Genomic DNA, 19,814 nt, shown 5'->3' on the forward strand with positions numbered 1-19,814 from the left:
TCTATCCAAAGTCTGTTGGGGTTTTTAACTCTGTTCTCTCAATATCCAGAGCACCGTGACAACGGGCAGATGCTCCAGCCATTTATAAGCTCATGCAACCTTTCGGCCACCAACAATGGGAACCAGAGATACAAAACTCTACGCCATGGTGCCCATGGGCTCCTGCCAATATTTTTCTTGGTGCCTACCAAATGTTTTTAGAAAGTGGGTGGGACCAGGTAGGGCTCTACCACAGCAGGCTTTCTGATGGGCCATTGAAGATCCGATTGGCGATGCAGATTAAAACAACATTGATTCAGTGGCAGCTGCCACGCCATGCTTGTTTTATTCTCTCTCATCTCTTTCACAGCGCATTTTTAATTACCCTTCTCCTCCCCTGCAATTAGGCTTTCTCTGTATTTTTGGCTCCGCCTCCTGCGGCAGCCATTTTTTGGTTGGCTCTGCCTCCTGCGGCAGTCATTTTGTGGTTGCTCTCACCACCCTGTGTCAGAATCACAAAGGTTCCCACAGGCTCAAAAACGTCCCTAAGGCATTAATCAAGGAGAGCACCCAGAGCTCGGGAGATAGCACGCCTGTCCTAATCAAACAATGTGTATATTTCAGTTCTTGTAGGCTATCCGGGCTGTGTGACCGTGGTCTTGGTATTTTCTTTCCTGACGTTTCGCCAGCAGCTGTGGCAGGCATCTTCAGAGGAGTAACACAGGACAGGAAGCCAAGCCTTATTTATTCTTAAACTCTCTTCTGCATCTAAGAATGAATAAGGCTTGGCTTCCTGTCCTGAAAACCTCCAGACTAACAAAGACTACAGTCCGCAATAGCCATGCGGATTAGCTTTAGATTCCACATGTTAACAGATCACTTCAGGATACATTGGTTCCACGTTAACATACCACACCCTCATTAGCACATTATCTTGATACTTACAGGACAATGATTAGCACATTACCTTTGATACTTTTTGCAGGACAATGATTCAGCTCAAACCCAACCCCCTTCTGACTATATATTACTCTTCCTACACACTTGACACTGAGAGACACTGTCCTTCAGTGTTACTCCTCTGAAGATGCCTGCCACAGCTGCTGGCGAAACGTCAGGAAAGAAAAGACCAAGACCACGGTCACACAGCCCGGATAGCCTACAAGAACCGATGAACTCTGACCGTGAAAGCCTTCGACAATAACGTGTATATTTGTTGGGGGGGAGGTCAAATGTGGGGGTTTTTTTGGGGGGGGAGTGCTTGTGCTCCGAACACTCACCATCTTTCAGAATTGTTTCTCTGTCTGTTCCGTCAATCTTCTGCCTCCCAATCAGGTAGCTGGTGGTGTCGGCGAAGTAAATGAAGCCGGTATCCGAGTGGAAATCCAGGGCTCTGGGGTTCATCAGGTTCTCAATGGGGATCATGTGCTCGTCGGGCACTTTGGCCCCCATGTCCATCCCCCGGATGATGCCAGGCCGCCCTTTGCCATAAACAAGGAACAGCTCGTGCTCGGGCTCTGGAAGGCAACAAAAGCAGGGTCAGGACAAGAAAGGTGGGTGAGGCTTGACTTGTACTGAAGCTCCAGGAATGCATGGTTTTCTTCAGTGGCCCTCCTTGGGGAGGGGGCCCCATTTATGTCTTTGTATTTTTTAGCTTTGGCTTTAATTACTTTATGGATGTATTGCTGGTGTTATTGTTGTTGTTGGTTGGTTTTAAATTGTGATTTTACTATGTTTGTTATGATTTGAATGACTTGTACTACATTGGTAAGATAATTCCCAGTGGGTAGCCGTGTTAGTCTGTCTGCAGTAGTAGAAAAGAGCAAGAGTCCAGTAGCACCTTAAAGACTAACAAAAATATTTTCTGGCAGGGCCAGCTTTCGTGAGCCACAGCTCACTTCTTCAGGTATCAGGTATACCCTGCCAGAAAATATTTTTGTTAGTCTTTAAGGTGCTACTGGACTCTTGCTCTTTTCTACATTGGTAAGAGTTTGTGGGGAGAGGGATGGCTTAAGGGTCAAAAAAAAAAAGTGGTGGCGGCATATATTACTCGGGCCAGCAGGAGCAGGTAGGGTAAAGAGCCAGAGGAAGTGCAGTTTCCCATGCTATTGGCTAGGTTATTTAGGAAAGGCATAAAGTTAGCCAAGGCCTTTGGACTGGGTCATATGTACCGAGTTCATTTACCTCTTCGGTCCTTTACACATTACTCCTCCGCGTCCAGTCAACACTCAAAGCTGGTGATTGGGATGGGGATAGGAAGAGCAGGGACGTGCCCACTCCCACTGCCTGCACATTCAGTCAGCTCATGGAAGGACCTTGGGGGTTTGTTTATCATTTGGACCAATGGTAGGGTTGACAACCTCCAGGTAATAGTGATATGGTTCTTGGACTTCACTTGTCACATATGGAGACTGTACCCTCTGACCTTGAGATTTTGTGTGATGACTGATTTATATGGTATTTGTATTGCATATATGTTTAGCAATATAGTTGTAGTAAGAGTATATAGTGTAGGCATATCATTAAATGCGCAACCTAGATGTGAAAACTTGGTAAAGATTATATTAGGTTGTTTTTGCTAGAACACTAGCCCTGGAGGTTGGCAACCACAGAATTTCAGTCCAGGGAAGCCCTTGAGGTTGGCAAACACTCTTTTCTCCAGGCAATTCCTGGAGGGTGGCAACAGAGAATTTTTTCTCCAGGCCAGCCCTGGAGGTTGGGAACTAAGGTTTTTTTCCTCCTCAGCTTCAACCAGGAGGGTAGTAACCACAAAACTTCCAACTTAGATTATAACAGGTTGTTTTTGCTAAAACACTATCATTCTAACAACCTAGGTTCTTCTTTTTGAGGTGGTAACCGCCAGGTACTAGCTGGAGATCTCCCGCTATTACAACTGATCTCCAGCCGACAGAGATCAGTCCACCTGGAGAAAATGGCTGCTTTGGCAATTGGACTCTATGGCATTGAAGTCCCTCCCCTCCCTCAGGCTCTGTTCCAAAAACCTCCTGCTGGTGGCAAAGAGGAGCCTAACAAATAGGAATCTCGGGAGGCTCACAGGACACTGGGTGTGCTGGATCAGCTCGGCTGTTATGTCAAAAGTCCTTCCTGGAAGCCTCGGGGAGGCACTGGAACTACTCAGAACACAAATCCCTTCCTTGTTACCCTCGTTGTGTCCTTGCTGATATTGCCCCTATGCCGGCAAGCCCTAGCTCAGAACCACAGGGAGAGGGGAGGGGCTGTGACTCAGTGGTAGAGCATCTGCTTGGCATGCAGAAGGTCCCGGGTTCAATCCCCGGCATCTCCAGTTAAAGGGACTAGGCAAGGAGGTGATGTGAAAGACCCCTGCCTGAGACCCTGGAGAGCCACTGCTGGTCTGAGTAGACAATACTGACTTTGATGGACAAGGGTCTGATTCAGTATAAGGCAGCTTCGTGTGTTCACGGGGGGGCTGGATATTCATGATGGGTGTTAAAACATGTCTCTCTCGCTTCTAAGCTGAACTGGTTTGTGTTTAGTCTTCTACGGCAACTAGCATTCATGACGCCACCCTTGGCTCAGTCAGTGGTAGCAGATGATGTGACTCTATGTCACGGCCCCAGGAACACAGATGACTGTGAAGCCCCTGAGGGGTATGATCGGTATCCATTGGAAACGAGGACACTCAATTATTTAAGGCTCTGGCACCTCCTCACGAACTGAAGACTGAAAGAACTAGGCCAGAGGCTTGGTCAATAATGGGTTTTGCTGGCAACTCGTTCTTCTTGCGCAAGTCTCTCCCCACCCCCACCCCCGGCCTAAAACCAACCACAAGACTTACTCTGACCAGAAGTTTCACATCCACACATGGCTTGACTAATATGTAAACAGGACACAGCAACATCTGGTGTTCTGGGAAATCAAATATGGGCTGTTTTCCCTTGTCGCTAATCACGAGTTTGACCCTCTTCCAGAGGTGAAAGCAAGCTAGTACGAACGGGCCGGTACGGAGCACTGGTAAGGAAGCAGCCATGGTGGCACCTCCCATCTTTTGTTTTGAGCTCTATCCCCACAAGAGAAACCATGTGGGAAGAAACTTGCATCCCTACCCTTTACCTTTTCATCCAGGCCACAGAGATTCCGAAGGTACTTAAGGGTTTTCTTTACTGAAGATCCGAGGGAACAGGATGCTAACATAACATTAGGCCCCTTAGCCCACTAAGGCATGAAGTGTTAGCTGCCTCAAAGGGGGGGCATTAGGTAGTAAACCACAGAGCAATAATGGCCCATTCAGAACAAAGTTGGAGAGAAGAATCCTCCCATAAAGGGGAGAAGATTCAGAATCTCTGGTGACCCTCCAGTAACGTAAGAACATAAGAAAAGCCATACTGGATAGACCAAGGTCCATCAAGTCCAGCAGTCTGTTCACACAGTGGCCAACCAGGTGCCTCTAGGAAGCCCCCAAACAAGACGACTGCAGCAGCACCATCCTGCCCATGTTCCAAAGCACCTAATGTATTCGGCATGCTCCTCTGATCCTGGAGAGAATGGGTTTGCCTCGTGACTAGTATTCATTTTGACATGTAGCCATGGATAGCCCTCTCCTCCATGAACATGTCCACTCCCCTCTTAAAGCCTTCCAAGTTGGCAGCCAATCACCATATTTTGGGGCACAGAGCTTATCTCTGGGGAGCTGTACATGGGTGGAAACTAGTCAAAGGGTTGAAATTACTAACTTGACTGAACAAAATACTTCAAAAAACCTGTTCCAATACTGACAAATTACTGACCAATTTAATTTCAGCCTATTGATAAATTAGTGTTTAAAAGGTAAAACTGGGACTTCGTTAAAAACATTATTATTATCTGGCCTCCACCACCCCCATAGCCAGCCATCGCACACCTTTGTATTCAATTTTTTTAATGAAGATAGGACAATATTTTCATTATTATACTAAAAAAATTAAGGAATTTTTTTCCTTTTAAAAAATAATAGCTTACTGCAGATAATAAAACAGCAAAACATATTAAAAACCATACATAAAATAATATTATGAGTACAAAACCTAATTACTGTAAGGTAAGACTTGTCTTTACTTTTACTTTATCTTTGTTTTTTTGCTGAAAAAAAGAAGTTATTAACGAACTCTTTCGTTTCTCAACAGTTTTCTGCACTGCATCTGCAAGCATTCTTTTCTCATCCTCTTCTTCCGTTGCTCCACTCCTTCTAGCATGAGCTGTGCCCTGTCGAATCCCACCATGTCCCTTTTCTCAGCAGCCTCCTTTAAACGTTTGGTTGCATCCCTTCGCAACGTTCGAGCAACCATCCTCGTTCTGTTCTTGTCTCCGCTTTTCCAGTTTTGCTTCCTTCTCTTGTACACTACAAGTTGAGTATCCCTTATCCAGACTGCTCGGGACTAGAAGTGGTCCGTATTCTGGATCTTTCCGTATTTTGGAATATTTTGAAATTTTTGCATATGCATAAGGAGATATCTTGGGGATGGGACCAGGTCTAAACACAAAATTCATTTATGTTTTATACATGTTTTATAAATAAATAAATAAATTTTATTTGCGGCTAGTATGCCAGATAAAACAGGTAAAACAGAAACGGAACATACAAACTAGATGTTTACAACCAAGGCCAACAAAATATATATGTTTTATATATACTTTATACACATAACCTGAGTGCAATTTTAAACAATATTTTTTATAATTTTGTTTACACTGGACCATCAGTGGCACTACTGAGGGTCTGTGAGTAATGCCTGCATGTCGGCTCAAAAGGTCTGGTTTTCAGATCAGTCCGGACAGCAGATGTCCAGATAAGGGATACTCAACCTGTATCCTTTTCACTGTCTGTCTTCTTAAACCTTTCTAGCTCCTCTGCCTTCCCCCTTTCATTCTTTTCTTTTTTCTTTTTGCTCCTTCGCTTTAATGGCACGCAATTCATCACATTATCGCTTGTAATGAACATGATCTGCTCGTTTCATCTCTAAAAGCTCCTGTGTGATATTAACATGGTATACATGGTGTTTGTATACATTATATAAAGTTTCTTTGACCAGCGGGTGGGCATTCGTAGTTCTCTCTGACATGCTGGCCCTTTCATCGGTCAAAATGCGTCCAGATTTTGAAAACCCTCTTTCTATGTCCGCACCACCATGCGATAACGATAATGCTGCTTTCACCACCTTGGTAACCCAGTGGGTATTTTGGATCTCCAGATGGTTTTGTCTTTTCAAAGAACTGATTCCAGAACATACCCATACGGCAGGTTTCGCTGGCAGTTTCATCTTTGATCTAAGAAGTTTCCATTCATCCGCAATCATGCCCAGTGGAATATCCATTGGGAGTGCTGCTGCTGCTTCTTTCATTATATCCTTGTGGGTTCCTTCTTTTGACTCGCTGTGCTGGAGGTAAACATTGAATATTTCTGAGGATGGGCTTGTCCAAAGATGACTGAAGTAAAAGGTGTCTGCAGCCTGCTAGGAAATGGTTTGTTTTTTGCTCCTGTTATAAAGAGTACCTGTTCCTTTTCAGAAAGTTTTTTCAGTTCGACACAGATCCTACTTTCAAAGATTACTTCTCTCGCAGGAAATATCGTGCTCATCACTGAAAGCTTCAAGAGACAACGGTGCTGAACTCTAACAAACACAATTAATTATGCTTCTTGAGAGTGTTTTTAGTTCACTATGCCTCACATGCACCAAAGGCTCTTGTCCCGATGCCAGCAGATACAAGGGCCAGAGGCAGGCAGCGTAGTCAAGGAACCAGTCCAAAGTTGAGCACTGTGTTATTTGGGTCCAAGTACAAGCCCAGGGCATCAGCACGGAGGGTCAATCCATGGCCAGAGCCTGGTTTGGTTCTGAGGTCAAGGTAGCCGGAATCCAGAGAGGAACAAGTGCACACAGCCGATACACAGAGTGGGTGCGACGAGACTGCTCCCACAACAGGCCTGTGCTCATTAAACCATTGCGGGATTCCCAGCCCAGTGGAGCATCTCAGCATAAATACTGTTGTCGGCTAATGATCTATGCTGGGCCTGTAGCCTCGCACTTCGCCACCTGCTTTGTATCTCCGCTCTGATCCTTTTGCACCTCCGTTCCCGCAGCCTGGGTGTATCTTCTGGTGACGCTGGCTGTGGCTGAGCCTCTGGCACAGCTGGATCCCCTGTGATGGAAGGCTGCAGACCCAGTGAGGTTTCCTCTGCCTGTGACTGTTTCTCTCTGCCTTCACTGCCTTCTGTCTGTTGCTGCTCCTCCTCTGTTCTCACCCTGCCTTCTTCCTCTAATTACCCTTCATCTGAGGAAGTTTCAGCAGGCTTACCCACGACAGCTCTTCTTTCTGGAACACTCTAGGGAACTTTGTAAATAAGCGGGCACTCTTGCAACAAAACATCACCTCTGCTTTCATTGTCTCATGTTTTAAGCGGTTAATTTATTTCTAATCAGTGAAATTCCTAAAGGTCAACTCAAGGCTCCACATGAGGAAATAAAGCACATGGAAGAGATTGGAGAGGAAGAGATTGGAGAGAAGATGGAGATGATCTCTAAGCAACTGCAAGACTTGTTAGATCACATGGCTAAAGTCTGGACCAACACTGATTAGAGTGCAGCTCTGGAATCCCTTCTTCTCCCTCAATTCTGTTGTCCACACTTTTCCTGATGGCCTCTGGAATGACAACTACTGTTCCTGTTTGTTCACCTGGATGTGGGAGCAGGAGCTGAAGGTTTAGAGGAAAGGAGTCCCTGAATTTGTAGTGAATCCCACACCATAAGAGAGCATGGTAGATACAGAAGTTGTGGGTTCTGACTATTTGACCATGGGTTGTGGGTTCTGACCATTTGATTATTCTGACTGTGTGTTCACATGAGCTCTGGAAGTGCTATGGTTCATCGGCAGTGTCAGTCCATTTCATGCTGGAACCTTCCTTGTGGTTTGCCTTTCTCCCCCACCCCACCCCACCCCACCCTGGGGCCAGAGCCAAATTGTTTGAATTTTTTAAATATAAAATCAATTGCAGTGTCTGGCTGTTGTAGGGCTCCTGCCCTTTTAGGGTTTTTTTTTTCCCCTGTTGCTGTAGGCTTAGTTTTGTGTGTTTTTGCTGCAACTTCCATTGTTATTTGATTTTGTTGTTTACTGTTTTATAGTATTTTGAAATAAGCCTGCATGCCCTTTGTTTAACTATATATTGGTAAATAAACAGTTAAAAAAAAGAGGTTAATTTATTTCTATTCTTTGTGGACCATTTCACCAAATCACTTTTACTCTTAGGAACGAAGTCCCTAAACTACTTCGTCTTGCGGCAGCACTCTCTTGTGATAACCACCTAGAAGAAACATGTTTCAAGAAACAATGATTTGGGATACCGAGGATCTCTTTGAATTGTTTGTGAAATCCTCCCATTGTGATGGCCACTCATCAAAAAAATCATGAAGGAAAACTAAATTTGATGCATCGTCTCCCAGTTCTGCCATGCCCCAACAGAACATATTATGGACTATATGAATGTTACAAGTGCCAATAACTACCATAGGCTGTGTCTCTGTCAAAATAAGATGATGACATATTTGGCCCATCATTACTTAGCATTAGGTTTTGATCGAGGAAGTTGTACCGAATCAAAGCTTCGTCCAGTTTACTGTAAAGATCTTTAGCTGTTGCCAATCCCATAAAATAAATTTGGACGTGACTGGTCACAGTCATGATTTTGGTTACTGAGTGGTATCTAACAGCTACCTGTAATTAGTTGTAAGCTGCTGCATTGGTGGTTTTATCAAAGCACAAAGTGTAATATGCACCATTAAAATCCTTCAGCAACAGTTTTCTGAAGTATGGGGCCAGCGCATCTGTTGTTAGATCCATGCCTTTGTCCTTGAGAAGAGAAAACCTTGGGGCACTGCATCTGGAAGCATAAACTCGAGTTTCCCCAATATGTTCACAAGACGGCTAAAAAGTGAAGTCAGCTGAAATAGTTTTCAGTACCCAGATGTAAAGTGGAATCGTTTCTGTGCAATCTTTAGCCGCAGAGTGGCTACCTGTCATGAGTCAGCCTGCAGAGACCTCCTCTGACGAAGGTGAATTAGAAGCCAGAACAGAGGGACATCCTCAGGCAGAAGTCCCAGAGGAACAACCACAGGGACTACAGCCTGCCAGAATAGAGGATCAGCCAAAGTCAGGAGATGACTCACCATGCCTGCAGCCTGCCAGCTCAAGGACTCCAGTTGGACCTGACACCTTGCAACATGCAGTGTCTCCAGAGGCCTCGCCAAGGCCACTGGAGCAGAGAAGAAAACAGGTCCGTCTGGCAATGCAGCAGAGACGGCAAAGTGCTAGACTGAAGGCTTTACAGAGGAACCTCCTCAGTAGCAGTGATTAAGAAGAGCAGGGCTGAAGCACCACCTGTGAACTCAGCCTCATCAGCATCAGCTGGCTCTACTACAGCAGCAGGGGAAGGGATTTAAGCCATCAGTTAGGCTTGGCTGTTGTGCAAGCAACTTGTCACCAACCTCCTTGTGTACTGGCCTTGTTTCTCTGCTATCCTTTGGATTCCTGGTATCCTGACTTCTTGGACTGGCTTTGACTAACGCCTTGGACTTCCCTTGCTGGTATTGAGATCTTGGGCTTTGCCTGAACTGTGAATGACCTTGGACTGTTCCCCAGACTACGCTTCCAGCCCTCGCTCCTTGCCTGCACCACGACACTACCAGAACTAGTTTCCTCTGGTGCACCAGGACAAACCACTGACAGATGTAACCGAGATGAAACCAGCTGATTCCTGCGCTCATCCTTACATTTACGAGAAAAAGTCGGTCATCTCAACTGGGAAGCTGCCATGTTTCCCCCAAAATGCAGTAATGAAAACAGAACAAAAAAACCACAAATTGCAGTAATAAAAAACAAAGAAATACTGACTTTACTGACCAGTTTTTTTAAAAAAACCTGACAAATTACCGACCAAGATGGGGGGAAAAAAAGGACTTTTACTGACTTGACCATTTTCCACCCGTGAGCTGAGGATTTTCAAGCTTCTCCTGGCCAAGGTTAAGTCAGGTCTTAGTTCGCAGAAAGCTATCAGTTGGGGATTTGATTCCCAGACAAATATTCCAAGTTCTGGGGTAATAAATGCAGCACATTGATGAGCACAGTGTGGCTTCTTGGAACCTTATGTGAATAAACTCCCCCTCACTCCCTGCCCCCCCCCATCTCAAATCATAATTTGGTTGCCAATGACAAGCACCATTGTCAAACGTTGGGGAGGGGGAGCTAACTTTTAATGGAGAGTTTTAAATCGGCTCTGAAAATAAAATTACAATCTTGCAGACATATGCAATTCAAATCTGTTTTTTCCCCCCAGTCCTAATCTAATTCAGGCCAAATCTAAGTCAAATCTGTTTTTCAATCCTGTTCATAGGTAACGGTCACTAACACGAAAGCGTGGATTTTATACAAAAGTGTGGATTTTTAAAGGTTCCACAAAATGGTTGGCAAGGAGCAACAACGCTCGAGGGAGGAAGGCTGTGTAATCCCTGAGTTTAGAGTTGCCAAATCCTTCTTCGCAACCGGTGGGAGGTTTTGGGGGCGGAGCCTGAGGAGGGCAGGGTTTGGGGAAGGGAGGGACTTCAATGCCATAGAGTCCAATGGCCAAAACGGCCGTTTTCTCCAGGGGAACTGATCTCTCTCGGCTTGAGATCAGTTATAATAGCTGGAAATCTCCAGCCAGTACCAGGAGGTTGGCAACCCTACCTGAGCTACTTTGACCAAGTTCTGGGAAGCGTCTCATTACAAAAGTCAATAGTTTGTACAAAAACACTTAATGTATTCCATATCCCTCCTTAATTCCTATTATCTTGCTCCTTGAAGCTATGGTGAGCACCCCCCCCCCAAAACAGCGCTCCCAAAAACCTCAGTGAGAAATACAAGAAGACATGCATTAACAGAGAATAGTTACTGAGAACATATAAAATTGCTTTGTATATACCACTGGCTTTGGGGTTAAGAAGCTTGGGTCAGAAAGGATAAGGGATCACAAAGCCTCTCCCTCTCCCAAGTTTCCAAAAATCATTCTGTGGACTCTAAAAAAAAAAAAATCACCCTTATGGTTTTTTTGTGTAACTCTATTTATGCTGCATTTGCCTGTGACTTGGGGGGGGGGGAACCTGCAGGTCCAGAATATAATTTAGATTACGAGGCAATTTAGACCTTCTCAGAAAAATGAAGTGCCTCTTGTAACATGCATGAGTATTATATGCCATGCACGTTTGTATCTCGAGCCGGGTAATTACAATTTTTGCCAGCTTCATTAACTAGCGCCCAGGGTGAAGCAGAGCCAGGTTCAGCGTTTGGCCTGACCTGGTCTGTCTGCTGAGCCCTGCTTATTTCGGCACCCTGTTATGTGCCGGAGCTGCCAGGTTAACGCCAGCTTCCCTTCCCGCCCCCGTCCCTCTCCCGCCTTCGACGTTGCTCTCACTTTTGCAGGATTTCCCATCGCTGCCTAAGCTGAATCCTGATCGGCACCGGCACGTCCTGGTCTTGTGGCTGTTTCCAAGGAGACAGAGGTCAGAGCAGCCACCGGGTTTGCCAAGCTGGTCCTGTTCGCAGGCGTGACTCCTCACTGCAACGACACAGAAAAGGCCCATATGTCATTTATCGCCACATACTGTAGCTTACAGCAGGGGTGTCAAACATACGGCCCGTGGGCAGGATCCAACCCCTTGAGAGCTCTTATCGGCCCGCGAGCCAGCTGAGGAAACCCCCCCCAGTCCCGATCTGGGCTGGCAAGGCATGGCTCCCCCCGACCAGTGTGATGTAGTGGTTAACAGCAGTGGTTTGGAGCGGTGGACTCTGATCTGGAGAACTGGGTTTGATTCCCCCACTCCTCCACATGAGCGGCGGAGGCTAATCTGGTGAGCTGGATTTGTTTCCCCACTCCTCCACAGGAAGCCAGCTGGGTGACCTTGGGGTAGTCGCACTCTCTCAGCCCCACCTACCTCACAGGGTGTTTGTTGTGGACAGGGGAAGGGAAGGTGATTGTAAGCCAGTTTGCGTCTCCCTTAAGTGGTAGAGAAAGTCGGCATATAAAAACCAACTCTTCTTCTTCTTCTTCATACCCAGCCCTAGCAAATGTGCTCGACACCCCTAGCTTACAGCCTTCCTTAGAGACCACAGTCTCCCTAATGTTCCTTCGTGACATTTTAGGTCAATCAGGACATTCCCTCATAACAAATACAGGCTGAAGAAAAAATGCTGTAGAGTCTGGGACTTCAGTTTAGAAAAAAGATGGATGGCAGGACATGATAGAGGTTTATAAACCTATGTGAGGGGTACAGAAAGTGGACAGAGGGAACCAGTGTGGTGTAGTGGTTAAGAGCGGTGGACTCTAATCTGGAGAACCGGGTTAGATTCCCTGATCCTCCACATGAGCAGCGGACTCTAATCTGGTGAACATGAAGCCAGCCAGGTGACCTTGGGCTAGTCACAGCTCTCTTTGAGCACTCTCAGCCCCACCTACCTCACAGGGTGTCTGTTGAGGGGAGGGGAAGGGAAGGTGATTGTAAGCCAGTTTGATTCTTCCTTAAGTGGTAGAGAAAGTCAGCATATAAAAACCAACTCTCCTTTTTCTGCTGCTGACCATAACAGATCAAGAGTCTGACTCCACGGAAGGGAGTGCTATGTGTTCATAGCAAATATATAGGCTCATCTGGTAACAAGTGTAAGCACGAAGCAGCATCAATCTCAGACCAACCTATCCTGAGCAGCGGGAACAATCAGGTTATGTTTTGTCAGTTCAAGAGCTGAGCCAGGTGAGTCTTTGGTATGGCAGGGACAAGGCCTAGCAAGTATGTGATGCCTAGTGGGGTCAACAGGGAAAGCAAGGCTTAATCCCCACCCAAACCACTCAAAATGCTTGGATTATCGAACGAGACACCTAATGCTGAAGCAGCGGGCAAAGAGGCTGAGCAACCGGCAAGCCTGGACGAAAACAGACTCGACTGTGGGTGGGGGTGGACATCGCTTGGAAGCTCCACAAAAGAGAGCGCACCAGTGACTCGAGCATCTCTTTCCACACTCCTGGGCAACGTCTGTGGGAGCGGCTCGCAGTGGGACAGCAACCTGGCAGGCTATTGTACAGGTTTCTGCTTGGGACATTACTTGAGCATGGGGGGGGGGGGAGGATATGAATCACTTGTTAGGTTGCCAGCTTGGGAAATTCCTGGAGATCTGGGGGCAGTGCCCGGGGAGGGTGGAGACTGGAGAGGGGACGGAGCCCAGTGGGATGCCACAGAGGCTAACAGATTTTGTCACTTGTCGATGTTGTAACACATCCAGAGACATACATTATTATTATTCTTGCACCAGACACTTATGTGAGCAAATTAGCATGCTGGAAGACCTATGGCTGGTGTTATTAATTCTGACTGACATGTCACCTTCAGAATGTCTAAATTTGCTACAGCGGCTAGGAAGATCAGAGCTCTCAAAGCTATATTAAGAAATATTCTGTACAGGAAAGCAAATGAGTGTGATCTTTGTTCTAATAGAGATTGTGTATGAAATAGTTTTCATCCGGGCAATGTATATCGATGCAATTTTATCCTTTTTAGATACCATTTTCGGCTTTTTGTACATATGTAAGGATAATGGCCTATGGCTAAACAAAAAAATGAATTCTATTCTATTGGTGTTATTAATGCACACCTAGCCACACAGAGTATAAGGTTTACAAATTTCAGATAAAATGCCTTGTAAAGTGGATTTCCAGATGTGTTTTTGAATAATCACGTTTTGTATGATTTGACCACTGAGGAAGGCCCAAGAGGCCGGAACGTGTATGGCCTATCGGTCATTTATATTTTGCATATCATCAACAGTGTTATTTTTGTAACAGTTTATATAAGGTTGCCAACCTCCAGGTACTAGCTGGAGATCTCCTGCTATTACAACTAATCTCCAGCCGATTAGAGATCAGTTCACCTGGAGAAAATGGCCGCATTGGACTCTATGGCACTGAAGTCCCTCCCCTCCCCAAACCCCACCCTCCTCAGGCTCCGCCCCAAAATCCTCCCGCTGGTGACAAAGAGGGACCTGGCAACCCTAGGTTTATACTTGTGGTTTTATATGTAGCCTGCAGTCCAGGCCCAGTGTTTTTATCCATTTTATTGTGTCCACCTAATAAGTATATAAATAGGATACTTTTAAAGAATATTTAGTTCTCATCTCAACCCTTAGGTTCCCCATGCCAGAGTCCACCTGAATCTGAATTTGCCATTTCCTTCAGGGGAACTAACCTTTCTATTCTGGAGGTTAGTTGTAATTCTGGGAGAGCTCGTGGCACCGCCTGGAGGATGGCGATCCTATCATTTGTACATCTATTGTACGGCACTTCTGAGTGAGCTAACATGGACCACACAGGAAAGCCAGGCCTTGGAGCTGCTGCCAAGATGTTTAGAAAACAATCAGCATAAAAGGACCTGATTTCGATACTGCTGCTGGCAGCAAAATTTCTGATTGCTTCATACTGGAAAAAAAGCTAAGATGCTTTCTACTGGGCAGTGGTATGAGAAGGTGTGGAACCTTTTAATTTTAGATACCGTCACAACTCAAACTAGCAAATGACTGATCTTACTCTGCAAACTTTTAAAATAGATGGCTGCCTTTTCTAGAACATGTGGAGACGGGGTCAGCACAAAGTAAACGATGCCCACGAAACTATTGTATGATTTGCGTTTATTACGTTCTGCTAAGTGAATACAACAAATGGTATGATTTCTGTAAAAAAGCACCGATGGGTAATAGACCAAGTATTGGAACATATCTCTACTGTACAAGGATATTTAACCGACTGCTGTTGTATTTTTATTTGTTGTTGTTGTTGTTGTTGTTGTTGTAAACTAACAGCCCATTCCTGAGCTGATGGCATATGGAGATGGCAGGGAAGAGGCGCAGGTAAAAAGCAGGTACAGCACCGCCGTTCCCGGCGCCAGCGTACCGGGCCAAACCGGGATAGGAAGCCGCCTAACCGGTGGCTCCTCCCCCTCGGAATATCCCCCTGCGCTGGCACGGCCACTCTACGTCATGGCCTGCGCCACGGAGAGGCCGTGCCGGCGGAGGGGCGAGGAGCGGTCCAGCGGCGTTAATCCACCGGCAGGACTGGCCTCACCGCCAGTGTAAGTGCATGTAAATCCATGATTACACGCACTTACACTGGCGGCGAGGTCACGCCGCCTCCTAAGAGGTTTCGCCCGGAAACCTCAGGAATGCACAGTAAATTTACAATAAAGAGTTATTAAAAAGAAAGTAAGTAAACAATCACCATTCCATTTCTCGAGCACAACGCACATTGGCCCGAGGAGGATCAGGACCCAGCCACTTCGCGCCCTGGCATTCTGCGAGAGAGTGCATGCTGCACGGCAACCCCCGCCCCTCCTGACACTACGAGGGCTTCTGAACTCGAAATCTGCCGATTAGTGTTATGGTTCAGAGAATCCTAAGCAGAACACCAAAGACTCTTAAGAGGATTTGCTTCGTGCAAAACTGATTAACCACAAGGGAATGGGGTGGGCGGAGGGACGACTGATCGGACCGGGAGAGCGTGAGCTCTACCTCCAGCTATGGAAAAACTTCCAACCACTGTGCAGTGTTTTCCCCGGGAGCGCTTTGACCCAGTCAAATGCCTCCACTCTGGGGAAAACAGCGAGAACTACCCCTTAGGGGGAACCATTAATATTTCAAAATTCCCCCCCTTTTTTTTTTACTCCTGCAAGGCAGTAATTAATCAATCAATCACATGCCACAGAGTCTCCTCTGGGGGATAAGCTTTCGCTTTCACTCTCTGGCTTTCTCCTGACAAAGAGCTGCCAGAAGATAATAAAATGTTCTGGAGGGCCCGCTGGGAAAACAGCTGATGGATCAGATTACAGGGAGGGCTGGATGTGTAGATTTGGGGTCGGAAACAGCCAATACGCTCAAATGGCAGTGTACACTGGCAGCGATTTCCGGTAGCTTAACTTTAATTAAAAGTAGTACACAAGGTTCCAGTTTGCAACCCACGGAAAGAGTTCTGCGAGACTCTGAAAACCATCTGCAACGAGAGCTGGAAGAATGAGGTAAGAATGACAGATGACTTTGGGGTACACTGCAGTGTATTTCAGATAATAGAATCCATCATCAGGAGTAGTTTGTTCTCTCTTGCTCCAGAGGGCAGGATTAGAATGAATAGGTAGAAATTATTACGCAAGTACATGATGACCACACACGCAAAGGGACAAAAAGTGTGTGGGTACTGAGAAGCCGTGGCCAAGCATACTTTCCTAAGCCAAGGGAAGGTCATTTGAAGGATAACACTTCCACGTACATACCATTTAAATGTGCAGCCCATGTATTCTGTTTTATCTTGTTTTATCTGGCTAAAGGCCGTAAATAAATTATCTATCTATCTATCATTTAAATGTGCATGTGCAGTTATCACATGTGAAGATGCACAAGCAGATAAGAAACTCTTTCCCATCCCGAACTGATTTTCACACAGACAAGACAGCTTTTGCGATGGCCCTGGATTCTAAACAGCTGCCCACTGTAGAAGGGGAGCTGCGAATTCTTCTGAACTTGACAAAAACGGACCCATGGAAAATACCCCAAAATAACATGAGATTATTTTATTAGGACCAACCAAAAGTACCATGCAATAATGAGTGGGCATGTCCTTGCTTAAACAGCTGAAGAGTGGTTGGGACTTTTTGCCCAGACCAACCCCGTTGGCTTCCAATAACAGAATGGGTTTGCCCTTGTAAGTTGGGGGGAATTGGAGTCTACAGAGCATGTTTTGCTCAGTTGCTCTTTCTACGAGGAAGCTCGTTGTAAGCTAATCATTCCCCTGCTCAGCCAAATCACAGTCAGCTCAGATGAAGGGAGAATTAAGAGTCTCCTCTGGGAAGGGAATGCCCAGATGGCAAAACAGGTAGCCAGATTTTGTGCAATAGCATATAAAGTTCGACCCCTAATGTCGGGCAATTGCAATTAGATTAAATCATAAATTGGTCAATTTTTTGTGTGTTCAGTGCCGTCAAGTCGCTTCCAACCCATGGCGACCCTATGAATCAATGTCCTCCAAAATGTCCTATCTTTGACAGCGTTGCTCAGATCTTGCAAACTGAGGGCTATGGCTTTCTTTATTTTAGTCTATTATAAATTATTTTGGTCAATTTCAGTCTATTATAAATTACTTGGAAATCTTAATTAGGAATGATTTTGGCTGAACTGCTATATATTTTTACCTTTTGGATAAATGATACATGTTGTTTACTGGCTTATGCTGTATTAATAATAAATCTGAATCTGACCAATCCCGTTGTTCGACTTACATGGCACTCTGCTCTACGTCCATGAAAGGAAAGGTGTAATAAACCAACAGCCACAGAGGAAGACTGGAGGGAAAAATCTTCCTACAATGTCATTAGACGGGGCATCCTGATAAAGATGGACTACCTGCAAATGGGTGGATCAATCAATGTGATGGTATTTGAGCAAGGGAGGAGAAGGAGAGAAAGAGACTGATTCACCAAGCTGACACTACGTGGGTGATAATTACTGGGGGCCAAGAATGGACTGACCAGCTAGAGGTGATAAATGGAGATGCAGGAAGAATAGCTGGACCAGTCCCTGTGATGCTAAATGAGCAGGACACAGCATACGAGAATAGACTGATTACTCAGTCTGATGACATGCTGACAACAGTGGGGACAGAAGAACGGACACCACAACAAGAGGCACTGAATGGAAGACAGAGAACGGTCTGGGGCCCAGCGATGCAGCATTAGAATGGGAGCGCAGAGGCCTAGATAGAGGCTGCATCCATGCCCCCTTTGTGAATGATCTTGAATTATGTGTATTCTGCTAAAGCCCATGTAAAAGAAGAGCCCTGCTGAATTGGCCCAGTGGTCCATCTAATCCAGCATCCCGTTTCACACAGAGACCAATCAGTTGCCCTGGAGGGCCAACGGACAGGGCATAGAGAGGCAGCGGCGGCGGCGGCAGAGGAGGAGGAGGAGAAGAAGAAGAGTTTGTTTTTATATGCCGACTTTCTCTACCACTTAAGGGAGATTCAAACCGGCTTACAATCATCTTCCCTTCCCCTCCCAACACCCACCCTGTGAGGTAGGTGAGGCTGAGAGAGCATGACTTGCCCAAGGTCACCCAGCTGGCTTCGTGTGTAGGAGCGGGGAAACCAATCCAGTTCACCAGATTAGCCTCCGCCGCTCATGTGGAGGAGTGGGGAATCAAACCTGGTGCCATGAGGAGTAAAGGGGACCTCCATATTCAGAGGCTGCAGTGGTGTTGCCAGTGTGGTGTAATGGCTAAGAGCGGTGGTTTGGAGCGGTGGAGTCTGATGTGGAGAACCAGGTTTGATTCTGCACTGCTCCTGGAGAAGGAGTGAGCACAGCCCTTTCCTTGTTTCACATAAAACAACCTTGAGCAATGAACTGAGATCTCTGCCGTCTGAACTGAGATCTCTGCCGTCAACAGCAGGATCGAGCCAAAATTTGAAAAAACCCAGGAGCATCACTGGCCATTCTAATGACTCTTCAGATCCAACATATCGTATCCCACCTTTCCCACTCCCAATAAGCTTCCCATCCCACTCCACTCCTTCGTTTGGCTCTTCTCTTTTCTACCTTTGGGTTGCCGTCGCTGGTGGTAGATATGCAGCGCTCCGCCCTTATCCACACGGGTGACCACCTGGAAGTCCGTGCTGTTGAATCGATTGACGCGGATGACGCTGGTCTTCTGCTGGGCATTGGCGTTGTCTGAGTTGGTGGCGTACAGATAGTTCTCAAAAACGGTCAAGCCATAGAGGTGCTCTATCTAGAAGGCACCAAAAATAGACTTTCATTAGCTATACCACCTAATGGACTCCTTTGTGCTATGTGGCTTGGCTGGCTGTTTTGCATCATCTGAAGCTATCTGCCTTGCCGGCAGACTTCTCATTTCCACCAACTTTCTGACTGTGGTATGTTCCTCTGACCATGTGCCCAATGAGAGAAAGGAACCAGAGACTGGTGGATACATATGATATCCTTCTGAGCTCTGTGATTTTCTGTATTATTCCTATCCTCTTTATTGTTTGCCTCTATGTCAGAAATGAATTCTTCATCTCCCTAGAGGATATCGCCCTGACCTGAATAGCCCAGGCTAGCCTAATCTCATCAGATCTCAGACGCAAAACAGGGTCAGCCCAGGTTAGTACTTGGATGGGAGACCACTAATGAATGCCAGGGTCGCTATGCAGAGGAAGGCAATGGCAAACCACCTCTGTTAGTCTCTAGCCTTGAAAACCCTACTGGGTTGCCGTAAGTCAGCTGCGACTTGACGGCACTTTACACACACACATAGGATCTCACAAACGGTGCTTACCAAGATGCCTTGTATGATAGTGTGCCGGTTCTTTCCCTCGTAATCCACCACTTCAATGTAGTCAAGGTAGGCATCGGCCCAATAAACCAGTCGGTTGACCAAGTCCAAGGTGATGCCGTGAGGGAAGACGATCTTGCTGTCAACCAGCTTGGTGCGATTCTGTCCATCCATATCACACCGCTCCACTTTGGGTATCTGTCCATAGTCAGTGAAGAAAAGCTTCCTGCAAGGGAAGAAAGAGAAGGATGAGAGAAACTCTCAAAATATAAACGGGAACCAACGGTTTCTCATGAGAGGAGAGGGGAACAATTAACACCATGCCTTCACAGCCAGCGTGGTATGGTGGTTAAGAGCAGCAGACTCTAATCTGGAGAACCAGGCTCAATTCCCCACTCCTCCGCTTGAAGCCTGCTGGGTGACCTTGGGCCAGTCACAGTTCTCTC

The 19,814-nt window shown here is 46.2% G+C and overlaps 1 protein-coding gene across 1 annotated transcript in view; it reads right to left on the reverse strand.

Annotated features, from left to right (window-relative positions):
* LRP1 (LDL receptor related protein 1) overlaps window positions 1–19,814 on the reverse strand; it is a 400,693-nt gene that overhangs the window by 149,890 nt on the left and 230,989 nt on the right. Inside the window, exons 9-12 of the mRNA XM_056867046.1 lie at window positions 19,372–19,594; window positions 18,633–18,822; window positions 11,432–11,575; window positions 1,260–1,496 (exon numbers count right to left, since the gene is read on the reverse strand). Of these exons, the coding sequence (XP_056723024.1) occupies window positions 1,260–1,496; window positions 11,432–11,575; window positions 18,633–18,822; window positions 19,372–19,594 (794 nt within the window). The remainder of the gene's footprint in view (window positions 1–1,259; window positions 1,497–11,431; window positions 11,576–18,632; window positions 18,823–19,371; window positions 19,595–19,814) is intronic.

This window comes from Euleptes europaea, chromosome 1 (genome assembly GCF_029931775.1).
Source record: "Euleptes europaea isolate rEulEur1 chromosome 1, rEulEur1.hap1, whole genome shotgun sequence".
In the NCBI taxonomy this organism is placed as follows: domain Eukaryota; kingdom Metazoa; phylum Chordata; class Lepidosauria; order Squamata; family Sphaerodactylidae; genus Euleptes; species Euleptes europaea.